This window comes from Phyllopteryx taeniolatus, chromosome 9 (genome assembly GCF_024500385.1).
Source record: "Phyllopteryx taeniolatus isolate TA_2022b chromosome 9, UOR_Ptae_1.2, whole genome shotgun sequence".
NCBI lineage: Eukaryota > Metazoa > Chordata > Actinopteri > Syngnathiformes > Syngnathidae > Phyllopteryx > Phyllopteryx taeniolatus.
The window spans coordinates 27,716,302-27,737,847 of NC_084510.1; the positions used below are offsets into that span (position 1 = coordinate 27,716,302).

General features: G+C 40.5%; 2 protein-coding genes across 6 annotated transcripts in view; both read right to left on the reverse strand.

Annotated features, from left to right (window-relative positions):
* Position 1: 1 nt before the first annotated feature.
* On the reverse strand, positions 2 to 11,121 carry smpd2b (sphingomyelin phosphodiesterase 2b). Of its 5 annotated transcripts, none has more exons than XM_061784962.1 (12): positions 11,075 to 11,121; positions 10,665 to 10,729; positions 9,223 to 9,291; positions 9,040 to 9,136; positions 7,028 to 7,104; positions 6,627 to 6,720; positions 6,027 to 6,116; positions 5,866 to 5,948; positions 4,979 to 5,111; positions 4,509 to 4,613; positions 4,198 to 4,375; positions 2 to 1,720 (listed from the first exon to the last, which is right to left on the reverse strand). In XM_061784962.1, the coding sequence occupies exons 3-12, from the start codon at positions 9,270 to 9,272 to the stop codon at positions 1,314 to 1,316; spliced, it is 1,314 nt and encodes a 437-aa protein (XP_061640946.1). In that variant the 5' UTR covers positions 9,273 to 9,291; positions 10,665 to 10,729; positions 11,075 to 11,121; the 3' UTR covers positions 2 to 1,313. The 5 variants fall into 5 exon arrangements, with proteins under 5 accessions (XP_061640946.1, XP_061640947.1, XP_061640945.1 ...); XM_061784963.1 differs by having other exon boundaries at positions 9,223 to 9,397; positions 11,075 to 11,091; XM_061784961.1 differs by lacking the exon at positions 11,075 to 11,121 and having other exon boundaries at positions 10,665 to 11,029.
* A 966-nt stretch (positions 11,122 to 12,087) lies between these two features.
* tead3b (TEA domain family member 3 b) overlaps positions 12,088 to 21,546 on the reverse strand; it is a 28,726-nt gene continuing 19,267 nt past the window's right edge. The window contains exons 6-15 of the mRNA XM_061784854.1: positions 19,375 to 19,386; positions 18,248 to 18,373; positions 18,127 to 18,170; positions 17,899 to 17,955; positions 16,875 to 16,939; positions 16,651 to 16,787; positions 15,401 to 15,574; positions 14,987 to 15,130; positions 14,733 to 14,885; positions 12,088 to 14,472 (exon numbers count right to left, since the gene is read on the reverse strand). Of these exons, the coding sequence (XP_061640838.1) occupies positions 14,359 to 14,472; positions 14,733 to 14,885; positions 14,987 to 15,130; positions 15,401 to 15,574; positions 16,651 to 16,787; positions 16,875 to 16,939; positions 17,899 to 17,955; positions 18,127 to 18,170; positions 18,248 to 18,373; positions 19,375 to 19,386 (1,026 nt within the window). The 3' untranslated portion in view covers positions 12,088 to 14,358. The remainder of the gene's footprint in view (positions 14,473 to 14,732; positions 14,886 to 14,986; positions 15,131 to 15,400; positions 15,575 to 16,650; positions 16,788 to 16,874; positions 16,940 to 17,898; positions 17,956 to 18,126; positions 18,171 to 18,247; positions 18,374 to 19,374; positions 19,387 to 21,546) is intronic.

The window sequence follows — 21,546 nt, forward strand, 5'->3', positions numbered from 1 at the left end:
CTCAAGAAAAAAATCATGACTTTATTTTTGCATCAACATCATCCAAAACACAGTATTAAGTTGGAATGAATCTCATGTAAAATAAGGATATTAAAAAAACTAAATAATTTTCTTACAATTTCCTGAAACCTTAAGCATTGAAATAATTTCAGTAAAATATTTGGCTCAGCCATGTGGACCATTACGTAGTTCCTACTGTAAGCAAGCGGTTGAGCTCGTTGATTAACTAACAAGTGGACTGCATGCTAATGCTCAGTTGAAATTACACAACCATTGACATTTTTTTTTTCACATATTGTCCAGAGATCACACAAAGTGTACATTAGATTTACCTTATGGTATAAAAAACATTGTTTTCCCCCCACAGTACTTTTGAAACGTTTCAGGCACTAAAGCAAGAAGTGTCAAACCTCAGAGTGTGCAGTGGAGTGAATGTTCGTTCAAGTATATTATGTAAACGCAGCAATGGGAATACTGTACGTGGTCCCCCTCAAAGCGTCGGATGGGCGGAATGAAAGTTGCTTTGATGGCCTTTAAAAAACAAATTACTACAAGGAGCATAAAAAGGTGGATAAATGATTCAAGAGCATTAAAAACATTTGAATGATGGTTATATGGTGGTTATATATTTAAATTGGGAGGCTGCACGGTGGTTAGCTTTTGCATGTAGAGCGTGCATCTTTTCCTAACAATTGGGCAGGTAAGTAAATGTTTTCATTTATTACTATACTTAAGGCCCAATTGTTGGATGTCTGTGAAGGATTGTCCTGAGCGATCTTGTGATGTGGGGTGTGTTAACTTATTTCTTCCTCACCAATCTGTTCAGAAAACATCTGGGGCAAACGAATGATTATCCTGTGCTGTGGGTTATGTTTTTAAGTTGTTGTTTTTTCCTTGCCCTGATCATCCTTAAAAACAGTCAGGGCAACAGTTGCTCATGTTAAATTGGTTCAGCATGTAAAATAGCAAATCCTAATATGTGAAAGGTTTTGATACTTTCTAAATGGAAAAGTGTGTCAAAACGTTTCTGGTCCACACACGACAATCTGACTCAATTTGGGAATTTACCCATGGTCGTGGCTGACAATCAAAAATGTTAAACCTGTTCAATGCATCGCAAATGTGTCAAAGTTTTGATAAACTTTCTAAATGGGAAAGTGTGTCAAAACATTCTACTTGAACTGTTATGTATTTGCGTCAATAAAAAGGTTTTGGTGGCGTGAGTGTGAATGGTTGCGCCGGCACAGCTTTCCTGTAACGACATTTAAGATAAGTGGTATCGAAAATGGACGGATAAGATTTCCATTGGCCTGTTATTCCTCCACATGCAACCCGCCGCTGGGCTGCGGACACCCCGGGAGCTTGGCCACAGGGAAGCCCCGCAGCTTCTCCTGCAGGCCTCCCACGGCCAGTCTCATCTGGTCCTCGGTGCCCTGCAGGGACTTGAGCTCCATGGAGTAGAAGACATAGAGCAGCGAGGTGCACAGCAGGATGGCGAAGCACAGTGCCGCCAGCAGGCAGAAGGAGGTGAGCGGGAAGGCCTGCTCGGCGCCCAGCGCCAGCCAGGGCACGGCCGCGATGGCCAGCTCCAGCAGGAGCAGCGCCAAGCCCATGGCGCCCGTGCGGGCCGCCGTGTAGCGCATCCGTTCCGCGCAGTGCACGCCCACTTTTACCTCAGTGCGGGCCTCCGTCAGTATGTCCACCAGTCTGGCCACATCCCCTGAGGACAAGAGGAATGGCAGACAGAGCAGACTTAAAAGTGGACTTTTTAATTGCGTGTATTCAAATACATGAATATCCCACCTACTCGCAGTTCGCTATTCACAAAATCACCTTTTCACATTTATTCTGTGGAACCTATCTCAGCTATTCGCTGTAAAACTCACCAGCTCATCTGTGACACCTTAAGATGCCGCAAGATGCTGCCAAAGCCCCGGCTGAATAGGAAACTCGTAACTGGTGTCAAGGAGGTAAGTTGAAGTGATATATCGGAATTGACAGATGGAGAACTTTGTAAGTCGAGGAGGAGCTAAGTTTAGCCTGGGTTGGTAGTGAGAGTGAAGTAGTCTTCGCTACATCTGTATGTTTTTGCTCTGCTGAGTGGCTACTAAAAAGCGCATTTCTTTCCATCCCAAATCATCTGTGAGGCATTTATTTTTAAGGGTAATGTAAGATAAGTTTGAAACGATATTGAGATAATAGTTTGCGGTGTATTTACGGTTTAAACTATTTATTCATCAATACCTATCAGCAGCTTTTCACTGAAAACTCATTTTTGCACTCTTTCTGAAATGCTCTAAGATGCCATGCGATCCCACCGAAACCCGGTCTAAATAGGAAAGTAGTAGTGTCAAGGAAGTATGTTGAAGTGATACATCTCTACAAGCTTTGTATGTTGGGGTGGAGCCAAGTTTAGCCTTGGTTGTTAGTGAAAGTTATGAAAAGTCTGCACATGTGTAACTGCAACCCCAATTCCAATGAAGTTGGGACGTTGTGTTAAACAAAAACAGAATACAATGATTTGCAAATCATCTTCGACCTATATTTAATTGAATACACTACAAAGACAAGATATTTAATGTTCAAACTGATAAACTTTTGTTTTTAGCAAATAATCATTAACTTATTTATAAAAAAAATATAAATATTACAAATTTTATGGCTGCAACACGTTCCAAAAAAGCTGGGACAGGTGGCAAAAAAGACTAGTAAAGTTGAAGCTGTTTGGAACATCCCACAGGTGAATAGGTGGGTGCCATGATTGGGTATAAAAGGAGCTTCCCTGAATTGCTCAGTCATTCACAAGCAAAGATGGGGAGAGGTTCACCTCTTTGTGAACAAGTGCGTGAGAAAATAGTCCAACAGTTTAAGGACAATGTTCCTCAACGTACAATTGCAAAGAATTTAGGGATTTCATCATCTATGGTCCATAATATCATCAAAAGGTTCAGAGAATCTCAAGAAATCACTGCATGTAAGCGGCAAGGCCGAAAACCAACATTGAATGCCCGTGATCTTCGAGCCCTCAGGCGGCACTGCATCAAAAACCAACATCAATGTGTAAAGGATATCACCACATGGGCTCAGGAACACTTCAGAAAACCAATGTCAGTAAATACATTTCGGCGCTACATCCATAAGTGCAACTTAAAACTATACTATGCAAAGCAAAAGCCATTTATCAACCCAGAAACGCCGCCAGCTTCTCTGGTCCTGAGCTCATCTAAGGTGGACTGATGCAAAGTGGAAAAGTGTTCTGTGGTCTGACAAGTCCACATTTCAAATTTGTTTTGGAAATTGTGGACGTCGTGTCCTCCGGGCCAAAGAGGAAAAGAACCATGCGGACTGTTATGGACGCAAAGTTCAAAAGCCAGCATCTGTGATGGTATGGGGCTGTGTTAGTGCCAATGGCATGGGTAACTTGCACATCTGTGAACGGCACCATTAATGCTGAAAGGTACATACAGGTTTTGGAAAAACATATGCTGCCATCTAAGCAACATCTTTTCATGGACGCCCCTGTTTATTTCAGCAAGACAATGCCAAACCACATTCTGCATGTTACAAAAGCGTGGCTTCATAGTAAAAGAGTGTGGGTACTAGACTGGCCTGCCTGCAGTCCAGACCTGTCTCCGATTGAAAATGTGTGGCGCATTATGAAGCGTAAAATACGACAATGGAGACCGGGCCCGGATTGCTATGACAATTAGTGTCCTCAGTTCCCAAACATTTTTTGAATGCTGTTAAAAGAAAAGGTGACGTAACACAGTGGTAAACATGACCCTGTCCCAGCTTTTTTGGAACGTGTTGCAGCCATAAAATTCTAAGTTAATGATTATTTGCTAAAAACAATAAGGTTTATCAGTTTGAACATTAAATATCTTGTCTTTGTAGTGTATTCAATTAAATATAGGTCGAACATGATTTGCAAATCATTGTATTCTGTTTTTATTTATGGTTAAGATAACGTCACAACTTCCTTGGAATTGGGGTTGTACGTGCCAGCTTCCCAGTGCATTTTTTTTCAATTAAATAACCTGGAAGCCATTTATTTTTTTGGGTAATGTTTTAAGATAAGCTTGAAATGATATTAAACAACTTAGGGATCATAGTTTGTTGTATATTTACAGTTTAAACTGTTATTACAGTGGGGGGGGGGGGGGGGTTACTGTACTAATCTGGGGGTCACAAAAATACCTCCTGCACAATCATGACTCCTCGTCCGAAAGTCTCCCCCGGCCTCACTCGGAGCGAGCACGTCAAGTCTGAACTCGGCCGTCAGAGCCTCATGGTCCGAGTAGGGGAAAGCCTTTCCCAGGACGGAGCCTTTGGTGGTGCACATGGACGCGCACTGGATGTTGGCTTTGCTCGAACCCTGCATGAAAAAAAAGAAAAGAATGAAAGGGGTCATAAATGGAAAATGTACTTTTACTTTACTTTTATATGCAAGTAGTCATGTCTCCTTGAAAACGTGTACTGATACCAGGCGAAACAAATGTTTGAGCCACCTTGAAGAGGATGTAGTCGATCCTGATGCCTTTCTTGAAGGGAGCGATCACTTTCTGGCTGATGAAAGGGTTGTCCAGTATGAGAGTCAGACCGTCTTCACATCCCTGAAAAATACAATTTATCAAAAGGCTTCTCATTTCAGCATAGAATTATTAATTTCATTATTAATCATTTGAAGATCGGTTAACAATTGTGACTTGTGGACGAAAGCCCCTGGATAGATATCGACCATCCTGCGTTGAACGAGGTGGTCGATCGAAGCAATCGACAGGTATCACGCCAGGAAACAGCAATTACCACCTGAAAGGTCCTCAATTAGATGACATTGACCACTAAGTGTTGAATGGCAATAAAAAATAATAATAAAATGTGGCTTTGAGCACTCAAGTTTGCCCTCCCCTAAATAAGACCCCTTCCCGATTCCCAACTCTTTGGTGCGGCTGATCCTTCACTGTGTCTGAAGACCTACGTCAAAGGCGTCGGTCTCGGTGTACGCGTCCCGTAGTCCCGTGTAGGAGGTCAGCAGCTTGTTGCCGAGGTCCTGAGGGTGCATGTTGAGGTCGCCGCCGAGGACCACCACGTCGGCGCCGGCGGACGTGTGGCTAGAAACACAGCATGCAGTTATAACAGTCAACAATTTGACACTATGAAATTAATATCCCGCAGATATGCCCACCCCAAAATGGTTTGCAATTGCCTGTAAATACCACAAGATGGCGGCAAAGCACTCCTTTTTCAAAATGACACTCCTCAACCCACTTCATATAATAGTTTATAATAGTTGAGGTGAGTTTTTCAGGGACTAACAGAGGATATGTTCCAAACGAATAGGTTAGCCCCAAACCGCGAATATTCAAGGGTTCAATGTTTACCATCAACTCTGACTAAACAGTTTAATATCATTTCAAACATACCACGAAGAAATAAATTACTTCCAGATGATTTGATTTAGAAAAAAAAAAGGCATCAGAAGTGTGTGTGTGGCAAAGACGCGCCATAACCTCCACTAACAACCCAGGCAAACCTCGGCTCCTCCGACATGCAAACCTTGTCGCTTGGTTGAGATGTATCACTTCAACATTCTTCCTTGTAAGAGGTTGCACGATTTTATTTTTTTTTGTAGTCGATGCAAATGTGATGAAAATAGAGTCGTCGATCAGTGTATTTTTTTTTTAAATATTCCATCTACTTCCCTGACACCAACTCCTATTTAGACAGGGCTTGCAAATAGGTGATTGTTTCAGCGACTAGGATAGAATAGGTTCCACAGAAAAAAATGTAAATAGTTAAATTTTTGAGTAGTGAACCACAAATATGCTCGGCATTACAATTCCAGAGTTGACAATGGGACAGTACCGGATGAACTGCTGCAGCTCCCAGGACTGGACCACCCTGTGAGGCAGATAGGCGTCCCTCTCCCGACAGTACTCGGCATGCAGCTGCAATGACAGACGTCTCGGTCAATGAACTCACCCCTGCGTGTATTCGGACGAGACAGACGTTAAGATGCCACCTACGTGAGTCAGGTAGAAGTTGGCGGTCAGCGTGCCGATGTTCACGACGGCCAGGCCCACGGCTTTGCCTCCGAACCAATCCCCGTGGTGAGCCTGAGAATAATTGTGCTTTTGAGACACGGTGCATTGTGGGAATTTGCAATATATACAGTACTAAAATCACTATTTCAGTTGTTATAAAGTTATCCGAGGGCCATACGAAAGCGATAACCAGGCCTCATTTGAGCATTTTTGCAATCAAAGTAAAAAAAAAATTTTTTTTAATTAAGAAAAACAAGATTGTTGGGTGTCTCTTTAGAACTTGTCCTGAGCAAATATTCTTTTTTTATTATTATTATTCTCCTACCCAATTTGCTCGAAAACAGTTGAGGTTGACATTTGTAAATGTTAAACCTGTTCAAAACTTACAATCACAAGTTCTTGTGTCTGTCAAGTTTTCATACTATACTATATACCACACACCATTACAGCAATATGTACACAGTGGCCAATTATTTCTTTGTAATGACTTGGGTTTCTCACACTAAAAAATAAAATAAATAAATAAATTGTTAATGTGTGCGAACGCTGCTTTAGGTTAAAATTTACATCCCTAATACTTACCATGTACGGGTACCCATTAAGGGAATAGCGGTAAAGAAGCGTGTCTTGAATTCTGTGCTTGGAGAAAATGGCCAATCCGCTGCCGATGACTCCACTGGGGGGTGGGGGCAAAGTGAGCCATTAGGAGATTTGAATGCAATCCTTCAGTTTAAATATAGTTTCCAAGGCAAACGACATCACACGACATCTTAACAGCTTTGAGTATTTTTATTTTATTTTTATCTATTTAAATGTACAAGTAGCGGAGATTAGATTCTTGTGCATTGGTATGCAGGTCAAGAGAGAATTAAACTGTGTTAATCCTTCAGTCGGTTCCATTTAGCAGGTGGATCAAAGCGCTCCACCACATCTGAGGCCTTTTCTGACATTTTGCACGAGGATTACAACTTGAAACACGTTACCTCTTAAAGTAATGCGAGTGAACGTGGCTACTGGCCAACTTCTTCCTCAGGAAGAGGTAGTCTTTTTCACTCCACACCTGCAGAACATAAAAACAGTGTGAGACTTGAAATAAAGGATGACTTTTGCACCTATTGGCTCATTAGCATTGCCGCTATGTTTGCACAGAGTAGGTTTGGATCACTTGTGGCTGTCTAGGGGAATACATTGAATGTGATCACTTGTTTTTTTATTTCTGTACAAAACTAATACTACTAATAATAAAGTACTGTAGCTAATCTAGAACCTCAATTCCAATGAAGTTGGGACGTTATCTTAACCATAAATAAAAACAGAATACAATGATTTGCAAATCATGTTCGACCTAGATTTAAATGAATATACTACAAAGACAAGATATTTAATGTTCAAACTGATAAACTTTATTGTTTTTAGCAAATAATCATTAACTTGGAATTTTATGGCTGCAACGTGTTCCAAAAAAGCTGCGACAGGGTCATGTTTACCACTGTGTTACATCACCTTTTCTTTTAACAGCATTCAATGGTGCCGTCAAAGATGTGTAAGTTACACAGATGCTGGCTTTTGAACTTTGCATCCATAACAGGCCGGATGGTTCTTTTCCGCTTTGCCCTGGAGGACATGGCACCCCCAATTTCCAAAAAACAATTTTAAATGTGGACTCGTCGGACCACAGAACACTTTTCCACTTTGCATCAATCCATTTTAGATGAGCTCGGGCCCAGAGAAGCCGGCGGCATTTCTGGGTGTTGTTGATAAATGGCTTTTGCTTTGCATAGTAGAGTTTCAAGTTGCACTTACGGATGTAGCGCCGAACTGTATTTACTGACATTGGTTTTCTGAAGTGTTCCTGAGCCCATGTGGTGATATCACTTACACGTTGATGTCGGCTTTTGATGCAGTGCCGCCTGTGGGATCGAAGGTCACGGGCATTCAATGTTGGTTTTCGGCCTTGCCGCTTACATGCAGTGATTTCTTGAGATTCTCTGAACCTTTTGATGATATTATGGACCATAGATGATGAAATCCCTAAATTCCTTGCAATTGTACATTGAGAAACATTGTCCTTAAACTGTTTGACTATTTTCTCACGCACTTTTTCACAAAGAGGTGAACCTCACCACATCTTTGCTTGTGAATGTTCAATTCAGGGAAGCTCCTTTTATACCCAATCATGGCACCCACCTGTTCCCAATTAGTCCAGTCACCTGTGGGATGTTCCAAACAGGTGTTTGATGAGTATTCCTCAACTTTCAGTCTTTTTTGCCACCTGTCCCAGATTATTTGCTAAAAACAATAAAGTTAAATCAGTTTGAACATTAAATATCTTGTCTTTGTGGTGTATTCAATTAAATATAGGTTGAACATGATTTGCAAATCATTGTATTCTGTTTTGATTTATGTTTAACTCAACGTCCCAACTTCATTGGAATTGGAGTTGTATTAGTACTGCAGATAATCTATTATTACTTTAAGTAAATTATTTCTCCTTTTCAAAATTAATTACATCAAAATGTGTCAAGTTATGGACTCATTATAGACAAATGAGGCCATTTTATATTCCAGAATAAAAAACAAAATGAAAGGTGGGAAGAATTTTTTTAATTAAATTTTAAATGAGGCCAATACATAAATAGACAAATGTGAAAAATTGTATTTCGAATTTTATAACAACAAAAACTACATTAAATTAAAATGAATTGTGACCTATTAATTTTATGAAATTATTTAACTTTTCCAAATTATCATTAAATTGTCAGTTATTATTAAAATATATATGAAAAAATATTAAAATTCAGCAAGTGGATAAAGATTATAGGCAAATTATGTGAACATTTTCTATTTCACATAAAAACACGACATTAGTATATAAAATTTGGCAAACACAGTACACAATTTTTATTTCCTGATTTTACTTGTTTTAAAATGAAATAAACTAAAAACATAAATATCATGTAACCTGCTAAAAGCGGATACTTTTCCATCCACTCACTTCTTGCAGGAGGACCACGTCGTGCTTTTCATGGTGCAGCATGTCTGCGATCATGACGTACCGCTGAGCGCAGTGCTTGCTCAGGTAGCGCACCCCCCTGACAAACAAAAACACCAGCGGAATGTCAACTATAGATTTACTGAAACAACAGGAGTGTGTGAGTGTGTGTTTGCATACACTGACCAGCAGTTGAGAGAGAACACTCGGATGCTGACAGAGTCCTTGTGATCCATGATGGTAGAGCATTAGATCCTAATATTGAAGATGACAAATGTCACACATATATCAGCTGGTCTTTTTTTTCGACCGTTTTTTTCGTCCGAAATCAGCTGCGATAGGCTCCAGCAAACCCGTGACCCTGAACAGGATATAAAAAAAATGATGGATGGATGGATGGATGGATGTTATTAGATGGGTGTGGTATAGGTAGCATAGACGCACAGATAATGTGTTGACATTGTCATCAGCTGCCGAGGCTGGTCAATGTGACAATACATGTTTGCATGTGGCGTGTGTGTGCGTGTGTGTTTGGAACAAGCTGACCAGGCAGCCTCTGGGTCACGCGCTGTTTATATAGAAAAAGAAGAAATGGAATTGTGCAAAAAAAAAAAAAAAAACAGGAAAAAGAAAACAAAAATCACCAGTAGCACATCAGGAGGGGGGAAAAATGTGTTTAAAGTAATTTTAAGTCAAACTGTGTGCATAGGTGTGTCTGTGTGTGATAACATTTTCCATTTAGGATGCTGTGCTAATTAATTAGCACGAATTATTAAGATTCTCGATTGTGGCTTTTCAGGATTTCCAATTTCCAACAGACCCTAAATTTGGAAAATTCTCAATTCAGATTTTCAGAAAAGATTTCTTCTCAGAACCTGGAGCACAAACAACTTCCTTGTTTTTGTTGCGATGCTACCATAAATGGGTACCAAAGTTGAGATGATAACCACTGAACAGGAAATTGACCTCACATTTTGCTGCACTGTCTACTCAGAAAGAAAGAAAAAAAAAAGCCTGCTAATGTGATAATGACAGTAAAAAAATAAAAATAGAATGTATGAACATCCAAATTAGCTGCATTTAGTCTAAATGAAGAGACTCACCTCTCAGGCACAGACAAGTAGCCCAATAACTGTTTTCATTAACTTTCCTGGCAAAAGTGGATTACTTGTTTCGTTTTAGTTTTATGACACAGCCATTATTACAGCTTCCAAACCTATTCCTACAATTTCACTTAGTTAAAAATGGCACTCATCTGTGTATGAGTATGTAGTCGCCTGATGGAAAATAAAAATGAATTCAAATTTCCAATGTCGAAAGTGAGACGGGGTTGCAGATTTTATACTACTGTCCAGTACTAGCACAAATACCATCACGACAACTGTCGATTTGGTTGAATTAATAACAATTTCTATGAAGACAAACCTGGGTTTATTTCAAATGGCAGACAATGTATGAATTTAAGTTCTAAACGACAGCAGAGCTACACATGCTAGTTTTATCCTGATTGTGAAGCATAGCAGTAGTACATACTTGACATTAAAACACAGTGAGGGGATTTTAAACGATTGCTACCAATTTAAATGTCTTATTTTTCTTTTCTTTCTTTCTTTTTTTAAATTACTCACCTGGACGAAGTGGGACGAGGCTCCTCTGTGGGCGTTTGAACAGTCGCTCGGGTCCAGGATACTTCCTGGGGGCTACCGAACAATTAAACCGACGGAAGGCGGCCCACGACGTTGTCAAAGTGGTTTATTCTTATTACATGATGCTTAAAAACGCGACAGAGCTCGTCCCTCAGCTGCGCGGCGACGCTTTATCACGGTGAAAGTGTAAATAGAGAACACGAAAGTGCCATGTTGGATTAGGAGTGACGGCATCGGGCCACACGTTCGTTTCTTCACATCCTTATCGCTTCCAAAACAAAACGCAAACCTGACGTTGATTTTCATTTGATTATATGTTATATTTTATGTTGTAAGGGAATTAAGAGTTTATTAAAATACATAAAAAGTAAAAAATGTAAAGTTTCATTTACGGTTTATTGCTGACTTCCGTATCCTTTCCGCTCCTCTGGAATTCTGGGAACTGAAGTTTTCTCCGCGCACTAATCAGAACAGTATTTCTGTGCGTTTATTGTCTCAATCATGTGTTCAAATATGGCAGTAATAGTTGATTAGTCAATATTGAGTTTAGCTACACCTCTTTTGTCTTGTTTTGGCTTAAAATATACAGTGCTTACCGTAGATGTACGTACAAACTGATGGTAAAGAACACAACCTGAAACAAAAATGTGTCCCAACTTCACCAAAGTAACTTCAAACAGTGGTTGTTCTCAACATTTCTACACTAAGTACCACTTCAAAAAATAAAAAACAAAATTAAGAAAAAGGCCTACAGTACCATAACGTAGGCCTATGTCTTTATAAAAAACGAGAGATGTTGTCCTTAAAGTATTATTATTGTGAGCCACTGTAAGGTGAGGAACTGTTTGACCATTAACCAAAATGGGGGGGAACTTAAACAATGATTAAATCGTAAGGTATTTGATATAAATTACAAATCGTTCTTGAATATTAAAAAAGTTCTTCAAGATTAATTGCAAATGCAATTGTACTTAAGTTCAATAGAACTGAACTGTACTTAAAAAAATGGAATGTACATGAAAAGTAAAACGTACTACACTTGATTTATAAAATGTTTTTAAAAGGCTGTATGCATCGCCGCAAGCTTCAGTGTAATAGGTTTAATTGTATTTTTTTTTTTTAAATGCTGTAAATTTTATCCATTCATCAATTTTTTTTGTACAGTGATTTTTTTTGGTGTACCACAAGAGGAAGCCCACATACCACTAGTTGTACTCAAATCATTTATTTTGAATCGGTGACTCAAAGCAAACAGACCTGGGAAAAGTTTGGGCCACCACCCTAAGTTTAGTTTCAAGTAAAAGTGTTTAAAAAAAATAAATTAACGTGTTGTATTGAGTATTTTATTCTTACTTGATAATATTGAAAGAAGAAAAGCCATGGGCAAATACAACTACACAGCATATCATGGGGAAAATGGCCCCCAAAGGCACCATGTGTCTTTTATTGTTAGATACATTGTTTTGATTACATAGTCCAACCTCTATTCGGAAGTATAAAATTGCAATTCACAATTGTGGCAAAGACAAGAGTAAACCACCTTAAACCAAAAACAATAAAACACCTTCCCACACCATTCAGAATATGACACATTAGATATCTTATTATTAATTATCAATATCAATACAATCACACATTATTTTCAGTGAGGCAAAACACTCACAGTCAAAAACACGACAGAATCAAAACATGGACAAATGCTGGTAATGGCGAGAAAACTGTATAAAAGATACACTGAGCAAGGAGCATTATTATTATTTTTTGTGTCTAGTTTGCAAAATACGAGATTCAAAGCCAGGCAGGCACTTTTGTCAAAATGTGTCCAATTTTATGGCGAAAAATTGTCCAGTGAGCCACACACACACACACACGCACACACGCACACACGCACACACACACACACGCACGGACGCTTTTCCGTTTCACCATCTCCAAATCAATGCAAAACTGATTAAGTGAACCCCACTCTGCCCTTATTATTAGCATCTGCTTTCCAACCCTATAAATAACAATCACATTCCACACAGCACAGAGACAACAGGTTGGAGTTGGATGTGAATTAAATTGTCTTAAATATGAACAACTGAAGCTTCTGTGCATAGTGAGTGAAGGTGTATGACTTCACAGCATGCAATTTCTTTCTTAAACAAAAGAAACCGTGATTTCAATTCGCTCGTTCCCCTCTGTGCTGGGTCACTTGATCAAAAATAAACACCCCCTTTCCCCTCCTCAAATTAAAAAATACTCCTATGTAACACATATTCCTTTAGAATCCACTTGACTCACAGTACAACAACAACGTAGTTTTCACTTTAGGCTACATACACGTCAAGGCATAAAAACAAAACACCGCTGTCACTTTATCTCCACCGCCCCACAGCACAGCCGAGCACACATCTTCCGATAAAGCAATGTAACAACGGGGGTGTCGCTGGTTTTATGTAAGACGAGCAACAGTAAAAAGCATCCGTAGTGTCAGAAAATCTTTTATTTGTAAAACGGGGTACACACATACCGATAATCAGGTCAAATATGATCATTTCGTCCCCCCTTTTCAAACAAAGTCAGCAGAGAACTGATTGTCGGATGTCTCTAAAAGATTATCCTGAGCGATTATGCTGTAGTGTTAAGGGATTTTCTTTCCTCCCCGGCCTGCTCGGAAGACGAGCTGGGCTGAAGATCTTAAATGTTAAACCTGTTCAATATTTACAATTACAAATCCTTATGGGTGTTGTCAACACCAATTAAAGTGAGATACACACATACTGATATTTGGGCCGGATTTAAGTATTTCCCCTCTTTCCAATCAAAGTCAGCAAAGGACCGATTGTTGCATGTCTCTAGAAGATTGTCATGAGCGTTTATCCACTGGTGTGGGGTGTGTTAAAATTATTATTTTTTCCCTTCCTCGAAAGACAGTCAGGGTGACAATTGTTCAGTATTTATACTGAACAATACTATTCAGTATTTATGATCGCAAACAATTGTGTGTGATCAACACAGATATTAGCCAAGTCACAGAGTTTGTGATTGTGATGTGAAACAGAACGATATAAAATTAAGTGTGATACATACACACTGTTCAAAATGTATGATCACAAACCCTTGTGTGGGAAAATCGGTATGTGTGTACCCCGTGTCAAACAAGATTTAAAACAGGCAGGCAGTACCAGAATGATAAGGCAAAAAGTCTTTTCACTGATAAATGTTGGCGTGAAAAGCCTGAAGGGCTTATTTCCAATTGAATCTCTTTTATGATGATCTGTCATTTGAAAAAAAAAAAAAAAAAAAAAAAAAAAGAGGTAGTACAAAAGGCAATTCAAAGTGGCAGGCAACGATATCTTTGGAGGAAAAAAAAAAAGGCACTTTTCTTTCCGAACAAAATCTACTGCAACACCGCTTCCTCTTCCTCTGTGGTCCAGTTCTGTCGTCTCTTCTTGCTCTGAGTGATCTCATTCAACACCTTCTCATTCCCTCAAGCTCCTTGGCGTACCTCCACTCCATCTAAAGCAAGTTTCAACACAAGCTACTGGTCTGTAAATGCAAGTGTGTGCGATTGTCGGTGTTTATTTTTTTCTTATATGTGTGCGAGTGTTAGTTCACTAGCGTCGTTTCTGGTTTTGCTGAAGAGAGGGGGGACGGCGTGTTTTCACTTTTTTTTTTTTTTTTTTTTTGCTTAGTCCTTCACAAGTCTGTAGACGTGGTACTGGGCGCCGTGCTCGCTGGTGGACACCTCGAACACGAACGCGATGCACAGCAACGTCTCTTGGGTGTCCCGGTTCGTTACCACCTGGGGGAGCAAAAAGAGATGGAGGCAACAACGTCAGGTGGGGAAATGCGACGGAGCCCAGCCCTGCACGCCCATTATCTCATTAGGTATTGTTCATTATTAGGTAAATGGTACACTGTATTTGGATTTTTTTCAGTACAGGACATTAAGTATGGTACAACGGAATATACTTGGTGCTATTTTTCCCATTAATCTAGTGTGTTACAAAGCTTCTGGGATTATCATACACTACAAATGCACGCTCATATGGATGTGTGTACCTGCAGGATGGTGAAGTTTTCAAGAACACTGTTCATCATGTACTTTTCGGGCAAGTGCTTGAGCTTGTGGATGAAGTTGATCATGTACTCGCACATGGGGGAGCGGTGGATTCTGTAAACACACTTGCCCCCCTCCAGGCGGGCGTACTCGGTCTGCGGCGGCGGCAAGAGAGCACACACACACACGCACACACAGCTAATACACACAAACTGCACGTTTGAGGAGATAATCGATCCTTACGCGCTATCGTTACCTCGACTTTCTCCACCACCTGCTTCCCAAAGGAGCAGACTTTGGTCGAAACGGTGATCGTCATGTTCTCGGCGCTGCTGTACTGGCTGGTGACGCCGTAGAAAGACCCGGGGCCGTCCTGCATGCCGCTGCTGTTCAGGTCGGCCTGGGGAGTGCGTAGTCAATGTTAAAATGGAGATATTATGGGAAAATTGACTTTATAATGACGTGCATACTATTAATGTAATCGTGTCCCCCTCAAAACGGGCTAAAGTGCAGCTTGAATAAATTTAAAAGTGTGTTTTAGTTTCTGATACTTGGGGTGTTTTGACAAAGGTGTGGCACGGACATGTTATTAAGACACCTGAAAATGGTTTTTAAATTGAGAAAATAAATGCATGCTAATGTCTTCTTCAAATAAACCTTGATTGCGCACCCAAAATTTAACCAGGAAAAATGCGTTCTGAGGGCCTTTCTCGTAAAGCTCCTTGAGGCCGCCCTTCTTTTCGGGGAACTTGTCGTAGATCTGTCGGATGTCCACAGCCTCCAGGAGGGGGTCGCTGTAGGAGGGGTTGGTCTGTCCTATGTGGACAAACAGGTGTTTGCTGTACTGCAAAACAGAGGCACAAGAAAGGACGCGATTAAACTCGCAGGCAAATATATGACCTGCATTAAGCTGCTTTGAGGAATCTGGGGAATTATAAGACAATAGGGAAGGTCACTAATTGAAGCAACATGGACATTATGAAATTATTGTGCCCTCGAGTGACTCCTACCAAGTGGTGATTCGATTAGACGGTGGGGGAAATGATTATTTGATTCCCTGCTGAATTTGTAAGTTTACAATTAACAGTCTCCAATTTTTATGGTTGGTTTATTGATTATGGCAATTGACAGAATAGCAGTCAAAATGGTGAACAAAAAACAAAAAACAAAACTAAGTTCACACAAAATAAAGTTATAAAAATGCTGTGCTTATTGCTGAGGAAAGGAAGTTTTCATTCAAGATATGACAGTGTGTGGCTCCGTTCACTGATCCCTAAATTCCTTGCTACACATGGAGACGGTCACAGTAAGCCGTCGGAATATCAGCCGTTCTTCGCAGAGGACAATGAATACATGCCTATGAGTATTGTTATATTATCTAATCTACAGAGATAATAATCTATTTGCGAGCCTGTCTATTGAATTTTGCATTGTTTGCCAGCCTTGAGCTAAACAGACTTAACTAAAGCAAAGCTATGTTGTTGTTTCAGAGACAGAACGTTTAATTCTCTTTGTTTTATGTTTACTTTGATCGTAAACTTCAACTGGGTGTGAAAATACAAAACTTGAAGTCTCTTTTTTGAAGAATTGTGAAAAAAAAACATCATCCAAATGACGACTTGTATCTATAAATAGGAACCACTGTATTGGTCATTGGTTGATTGTGCACAGCTGTGTGACACATGGGCACAAGCCAATCTAAAGAAATCGACATCGTTTCTTCAGAGTTTTATTACTTTTGCATTGTTTTTTCCCCCATGCATTTTAGACTGCTATTCCGTCTGTTATAATAATCAATAAAGAATGATACAAATTGGAGAAAAGTAAAACTTCCACTTTCAGCAAGGAATCAAATCATGATTTTCATCACTGTATTGCTCTTTTATTTCAATATGTAACCACACTAATACTTGAACTCACAGTGTCCGGGTCCCTCTGGACTTCCATGAAGGCCGAGTACTCTAACATGCGCAGCTTCGAGGAGGCGATGGTCCGGTCCTGCCACACTGGCACCGCTGTAGCTGTGGGCGCGAGGGGCGGCGCCAAGGGTTCGTAACCTGTAAGGCAAAAAAATGCAAAAATTGAGGATTTCTCAAATATCCCAGAGTTAGTCAGACTGTATATGTACACAAAGTCATACTTACTTGGTATGGACTGCGGTACAGGACCTGATAGGCTCGGGTATGGGGGCTGTGCAAAAGGTTTGATACTAGAAGACAATAAATACTTTAGTGAGACAAACTTGACTGGAAAGAACATGTTCGTCTGAAATATTTGAATGCTAGAAAGGAGGACATATTGTGGAAAAATGCATTTTTAATTTCTTGTACACAAAAAGTTGCTTGCTTGGATTGCCTGGCCATATATTAAGCATGCAATTAACAACCAAATAAATCTTTAGTGTCTGTTCTGGTTGTCTCAGAAGACGTTTCGCCTCTCATCCAAGCAGGCTTGATCAGTTTGTAAAACAAGGCGAGTGCCGTCCTACCTACCCTTGTTGCATGAACCGACGAAACCTGCTGGGATGCATGTTTTATTTATGCATGTTTTTTTCACTAGTCGCATGTTTTTTTCCGCTAGTCGCAGCAGGGCTCGGTCTTTACAATAATTTGGCGGCTTGGTGATGAAGTGCCATCTCCATGACGGAAAATACAATCAATGCCTTTACTACTTATTATTGTCGATGCCTTTTTTCTTCACACTCAAGGAGTTCACTTGGTCATAATCCTGTAGCGCCACCCCTAGTCGTCATGGTAACAAAAGCCCTATGCCCTGTCCTGGTGAGCTGAGCAGTGGCTTCAAAACAGGCTAATTTCAGCTAGACTTAAATAATGGTGTAATTTTTGATTCTTGGGAGTATTTTTAAGAAAGCAAGCCATAGAAATGCTATTAAGATACCACGAAACTGTTTTAACTTGCGAAATAAAGCACAATATGTCTGCTTTTAACATGGCTTGCCAGTTGGTGTCCAAGTAAGCATGTGTTGCTGCACCAGCAAAGCGTAAGTCCACCTGCTTCATTGCTTTCCAACCTTTGGTTGTATTTTTTCTGGGTGAATGAATTTGAAAGTCAATTTGGTGCAGGCAACATACAAGAAAAAGAGTGTGGAAGTTAGTAGCGGTGCTTCAGGTGCTGACGGCGGGAGCTCAGCTGCCAGGGCGAACTTACGCATGGCTGGTGCGGCCAAGCCCAGGAGTCCTTCCCGGGTTGAGATCTAGAACAAGCCTGATGTGCAAAAACGTCACGCGTTAAACATGCTTTGCAATGCCGCTGATTTTATGCATCGGTGACAACGTCGTCTCCTGTCATACAGCAAGACGCCCCCCCCCCCCAACCCCCACACACACACACACACCCCACCACCCCGCCCCTCGCACTCGGGGGGGTTCTACTTACTCCTGAGAAGGTCCAGGCTGTCCCGGAATCGGCGCGGGCCAGAACTAGAGAATGACACAAGGTTTTCAGATTTAAAAATAAAAACGTGAAAGAAAGCAGGACAATTGAAGGGAGGTCTCACTCTGCCTGGCTGGTAGGGGGCAGGGGGCATCGGTGGAAGATGATTCTTGATCATGCTCGGCGAGACGATCTGCGCCGACGACAGCGCCGCCATGTTCTGGAGGGCTTTGTCTTTGGATGCCTGATCCTACAGTGAAAGGAGGCCAGTCAAGCACAAGGGGGCGCCACAATGTGCACAGGACTCCTAAAACGGGGTACATGCATACCGATAATCGGGCCCAATTTGAGTGTTATCCCATGCGATCAAAGTTAGCGAAGGCCAAATTGTCTCGAAAAGATTAGCCTGAGTGATTATCCTGTGGTGTTAAGGTGCGTTAAAGGTAATTTTTTGGTTTGGGCTGACAATTGTAAATATGAAACCTGGTCTGCCTCGATGGGAAATCCGTATATGTACGGTCAACACAGAGTTGATTTTGTTTGTGGTGTTAGTCCTTTTGAGTACACCATAGAATGTAAACGCAGGAAGAACACATTCAACAATATTTCTTCCCCTCGTCGTATGTGGGGTGTGTCGCATTTGAAGAATCGGTAAAGATGTTGAAAATCGGTATGTGTACCCAACTTTCTGAAGCCAGTTGTAGACTGGCATTAGTGTTACCAAAGAAAATGAAGGCAATTCTAAAAAAGCGCTTATTTGGCTTTGAAAGTAAAGTGCAGCGTTGTTTCGGTCACCATGGAAATGAGAAAGAGAGTAGCTTTACACTGATGAATGGATGTAGAGCAGTGTCATGAAAAGCAGCATACGAAACGATCGTAATTGATTCATCTTGGAGCCACATTATTTTTAAGTCTAAAATTATTTTATTCATATTATTATTAGTAGTAGTATTATTTAGGTGTTTCACGCTATTTATCTCATTGCATTTTTGTCGAGTCGAGAGCCCCAAAACAACAAAGCAGCACCTCAGCGAAGCAAGCGAGGATGCACAGCAGCGTTTAAAAGTGAGGCCGTTTCCTAAGCGCTGCGCCTTGTTACGTGATAGCGAAGTAGGTGGGGGAGGGAGGATTGGGGCGGGGGGGGGGGGGGGGGGGTGATGCCATGCCAGCAGAGGGCCATAAGGAGGCGCACTGATGCCGTTGATGCGAATAGGGGAAGCATAGCGTACGGCGCGAGTGAGATTCACTTACCAAATTCATCGCCTAAAGCAAAACAAAAAGAGAAAAGAACCGTTAGTTTGATGCACTTAAGCCGTCGGAGGAGTTTTGGGCCAAATGAAAATGTACAATGTCGTCTAATACATTCGTGTGGCGTGGGAAATTAACCAATTCCACTGAATTGAATCCAAAAATGATTATTCATCTTCTACAAATAATCATCATCATCTTCTTCCTCATCTATCTTTGCCAACAACGTATAGTGACAGGCAGCACAATTAAATGCTCTTCCACTAGATGGCAGAAGATGCAGTTAACACGTGTATTACACTGAATAAGTACATTTGTGAGTAAATTAGGATGAGATCGTCATTATTGCAGTGTATATAATTTTTGTGAAAGTTTTTGTTCGGCGGTGTGCAGTGGGATTTTTTCCAAAGAAAAATGTGTGCTTTTTCTAAAAAAAAAACCACTCAATTAATTCCAGACAGAATTCTTAACGTTCAGTACGGTAAATCAATTGCTACACACATCCACTTGGAGAACTACAATATTTTACATAGAAGAAGAAGGAATCGCGTAAATGTTTGTTTTTAGTCTCCACAGCTAATGATCCAACTGAAAAAAATCATTATAGTTTCAGTCTACCTTAATTGATCATTCCTGCAAAGATTTTATTGTAATGCTTTGTTTGAATAAATGGCATAAAAAGGGCATTTTTATGTGAAGCGTTTAAAAAAATTGATTAGGATAATGTAACTGTAAGGTAAAAAGATGATTTAGGTTTATGATGTAATATTAGTGGATTTTTAGGAATATTTGTAGGACATGGGACTTTTGTATACGTGGTCTTGTTTCTGTCAAAACAAAAAGGTAACTCAAGGAATTAATGGTGATCATTTTGAGTGATGACCCCCCCCGCCCCCCCCCCACACACACACACATACACAAACCTGTAAAATGTAGATTGTACATAATATACATAGAATGTAATGTACATTTTAATATGCTGCGAGGCAAATTAACACATGAACATTTTTGGTTTACCAAAGAAACAATGGTGCATGTTCAACTGACATGTTATTTATTTATTTTTTTAATTATTGTGCTGGGCTTATTTTTGTTCGTATTTTTATCATACATAGTAGTAAATACAGTAAAAATATAGATGTCAAAGTAGTCTACACATTTGCTACCGCTACTGCATTAGTTACCAGTAAGAGGTTAATGTCACGTGTCTATTGTGTGTGCACATCATACTGTATGAATGTGAATTTGCATTGGAGAAACAAACAAACAAAAAAAAAACTGAGGAAAGAGACCAGAGGAGAATTTTGTATGTGCATCTTTACAAACAGGACATTAGAAACATGAACGAGAGGAACTAGAGGGGTCAGAGTAGAGGGAACGGAGACAAGTCTCAGAGGTTGAAGAGCATGCTGCACAAGCGTGAAAGGCAAAAGCTTCTCACGGGCTCCTCGTAACAGCGTGTGTTGCATTAGTTAAGTCGGCCTTTGCTTTCAAGGAGACATATTATGCCTTTTCTTCACAGTTTAAAACTCCGAACCCAGAGCCAAGAACTCAACCTGTTTCGATGGTGTTATCCGGTCTCCTGCAAATGAGCCGCCGCTCGCCCCCGTCCCCTCTACTGCGTGTTGTGACAAGGCTTACGTCTTTCGTTACCATAACGACACAGGAAGGGGCTTGAAACGAGGCAAGCTGCCACTACTTGCCCAGAGTGGGAAGACAGAAGCAAGCGCTTACGAAAACACGAAAAGCATCGATTTTGTTTTCACTCCTGGAGGCAGCACTTCATCACCTAGCTGCAGTATTATGTAAATTAGCTCCATTGTAAAGTCAAAATCTGGCAAAAATTATGAATGGCTTCCTTACAGTCACATTTTGGGAAATATGCAGGCAACGTATTTGATAGGGTGGGCAGGCACTCCAGAAAGCCATATTTTTATGTAGAAGGTCATCTTTTTATGACACGAAATGAGCTATGAGGTTTCTTCCTGTTGTATTATATTTATGGTCTACAAATGTTTTATTTTTTTATTTTTACAATCATCTACTGTAATTCTGACTCCTACCGTGTTAGCGTAGGTTAGTGACAGACTACGCACATTCCAACTTGCATAGAAATTCGGATTACTTCGCCACCGTAAGAACAAAACTGTTGTACTCGGAGTGCAGGCATTACTT

What these genes read in the sequence shown, in the direction of transcription:
- smpd2b (XM_061784959.1), bottom strand. Translation starts at nt 8,222, where the DNA reads ATGATTGGGTATAAAAGGAGCTTCCCTGAATTGAACATTCACAAGCAA. An exon ending in GTTCACCTCTTTGTGAAAAA is followed by an intron (nt 8,039 to 8,142) that starts GTGCGTGAGAAA and finishes TATCATCAAAAG; the next exon opens with GTTCAGAGAATCTCAAGAAA. An exon ending in TCGACTACATCCTCTTCAAG is followed by an intron (nt 4,376 to 4,508) that starts GTGGCTCAAACA and finishes TTTTTCATGCAG; the next exon opens with GGTTCGAGCAAAGCCAACAT.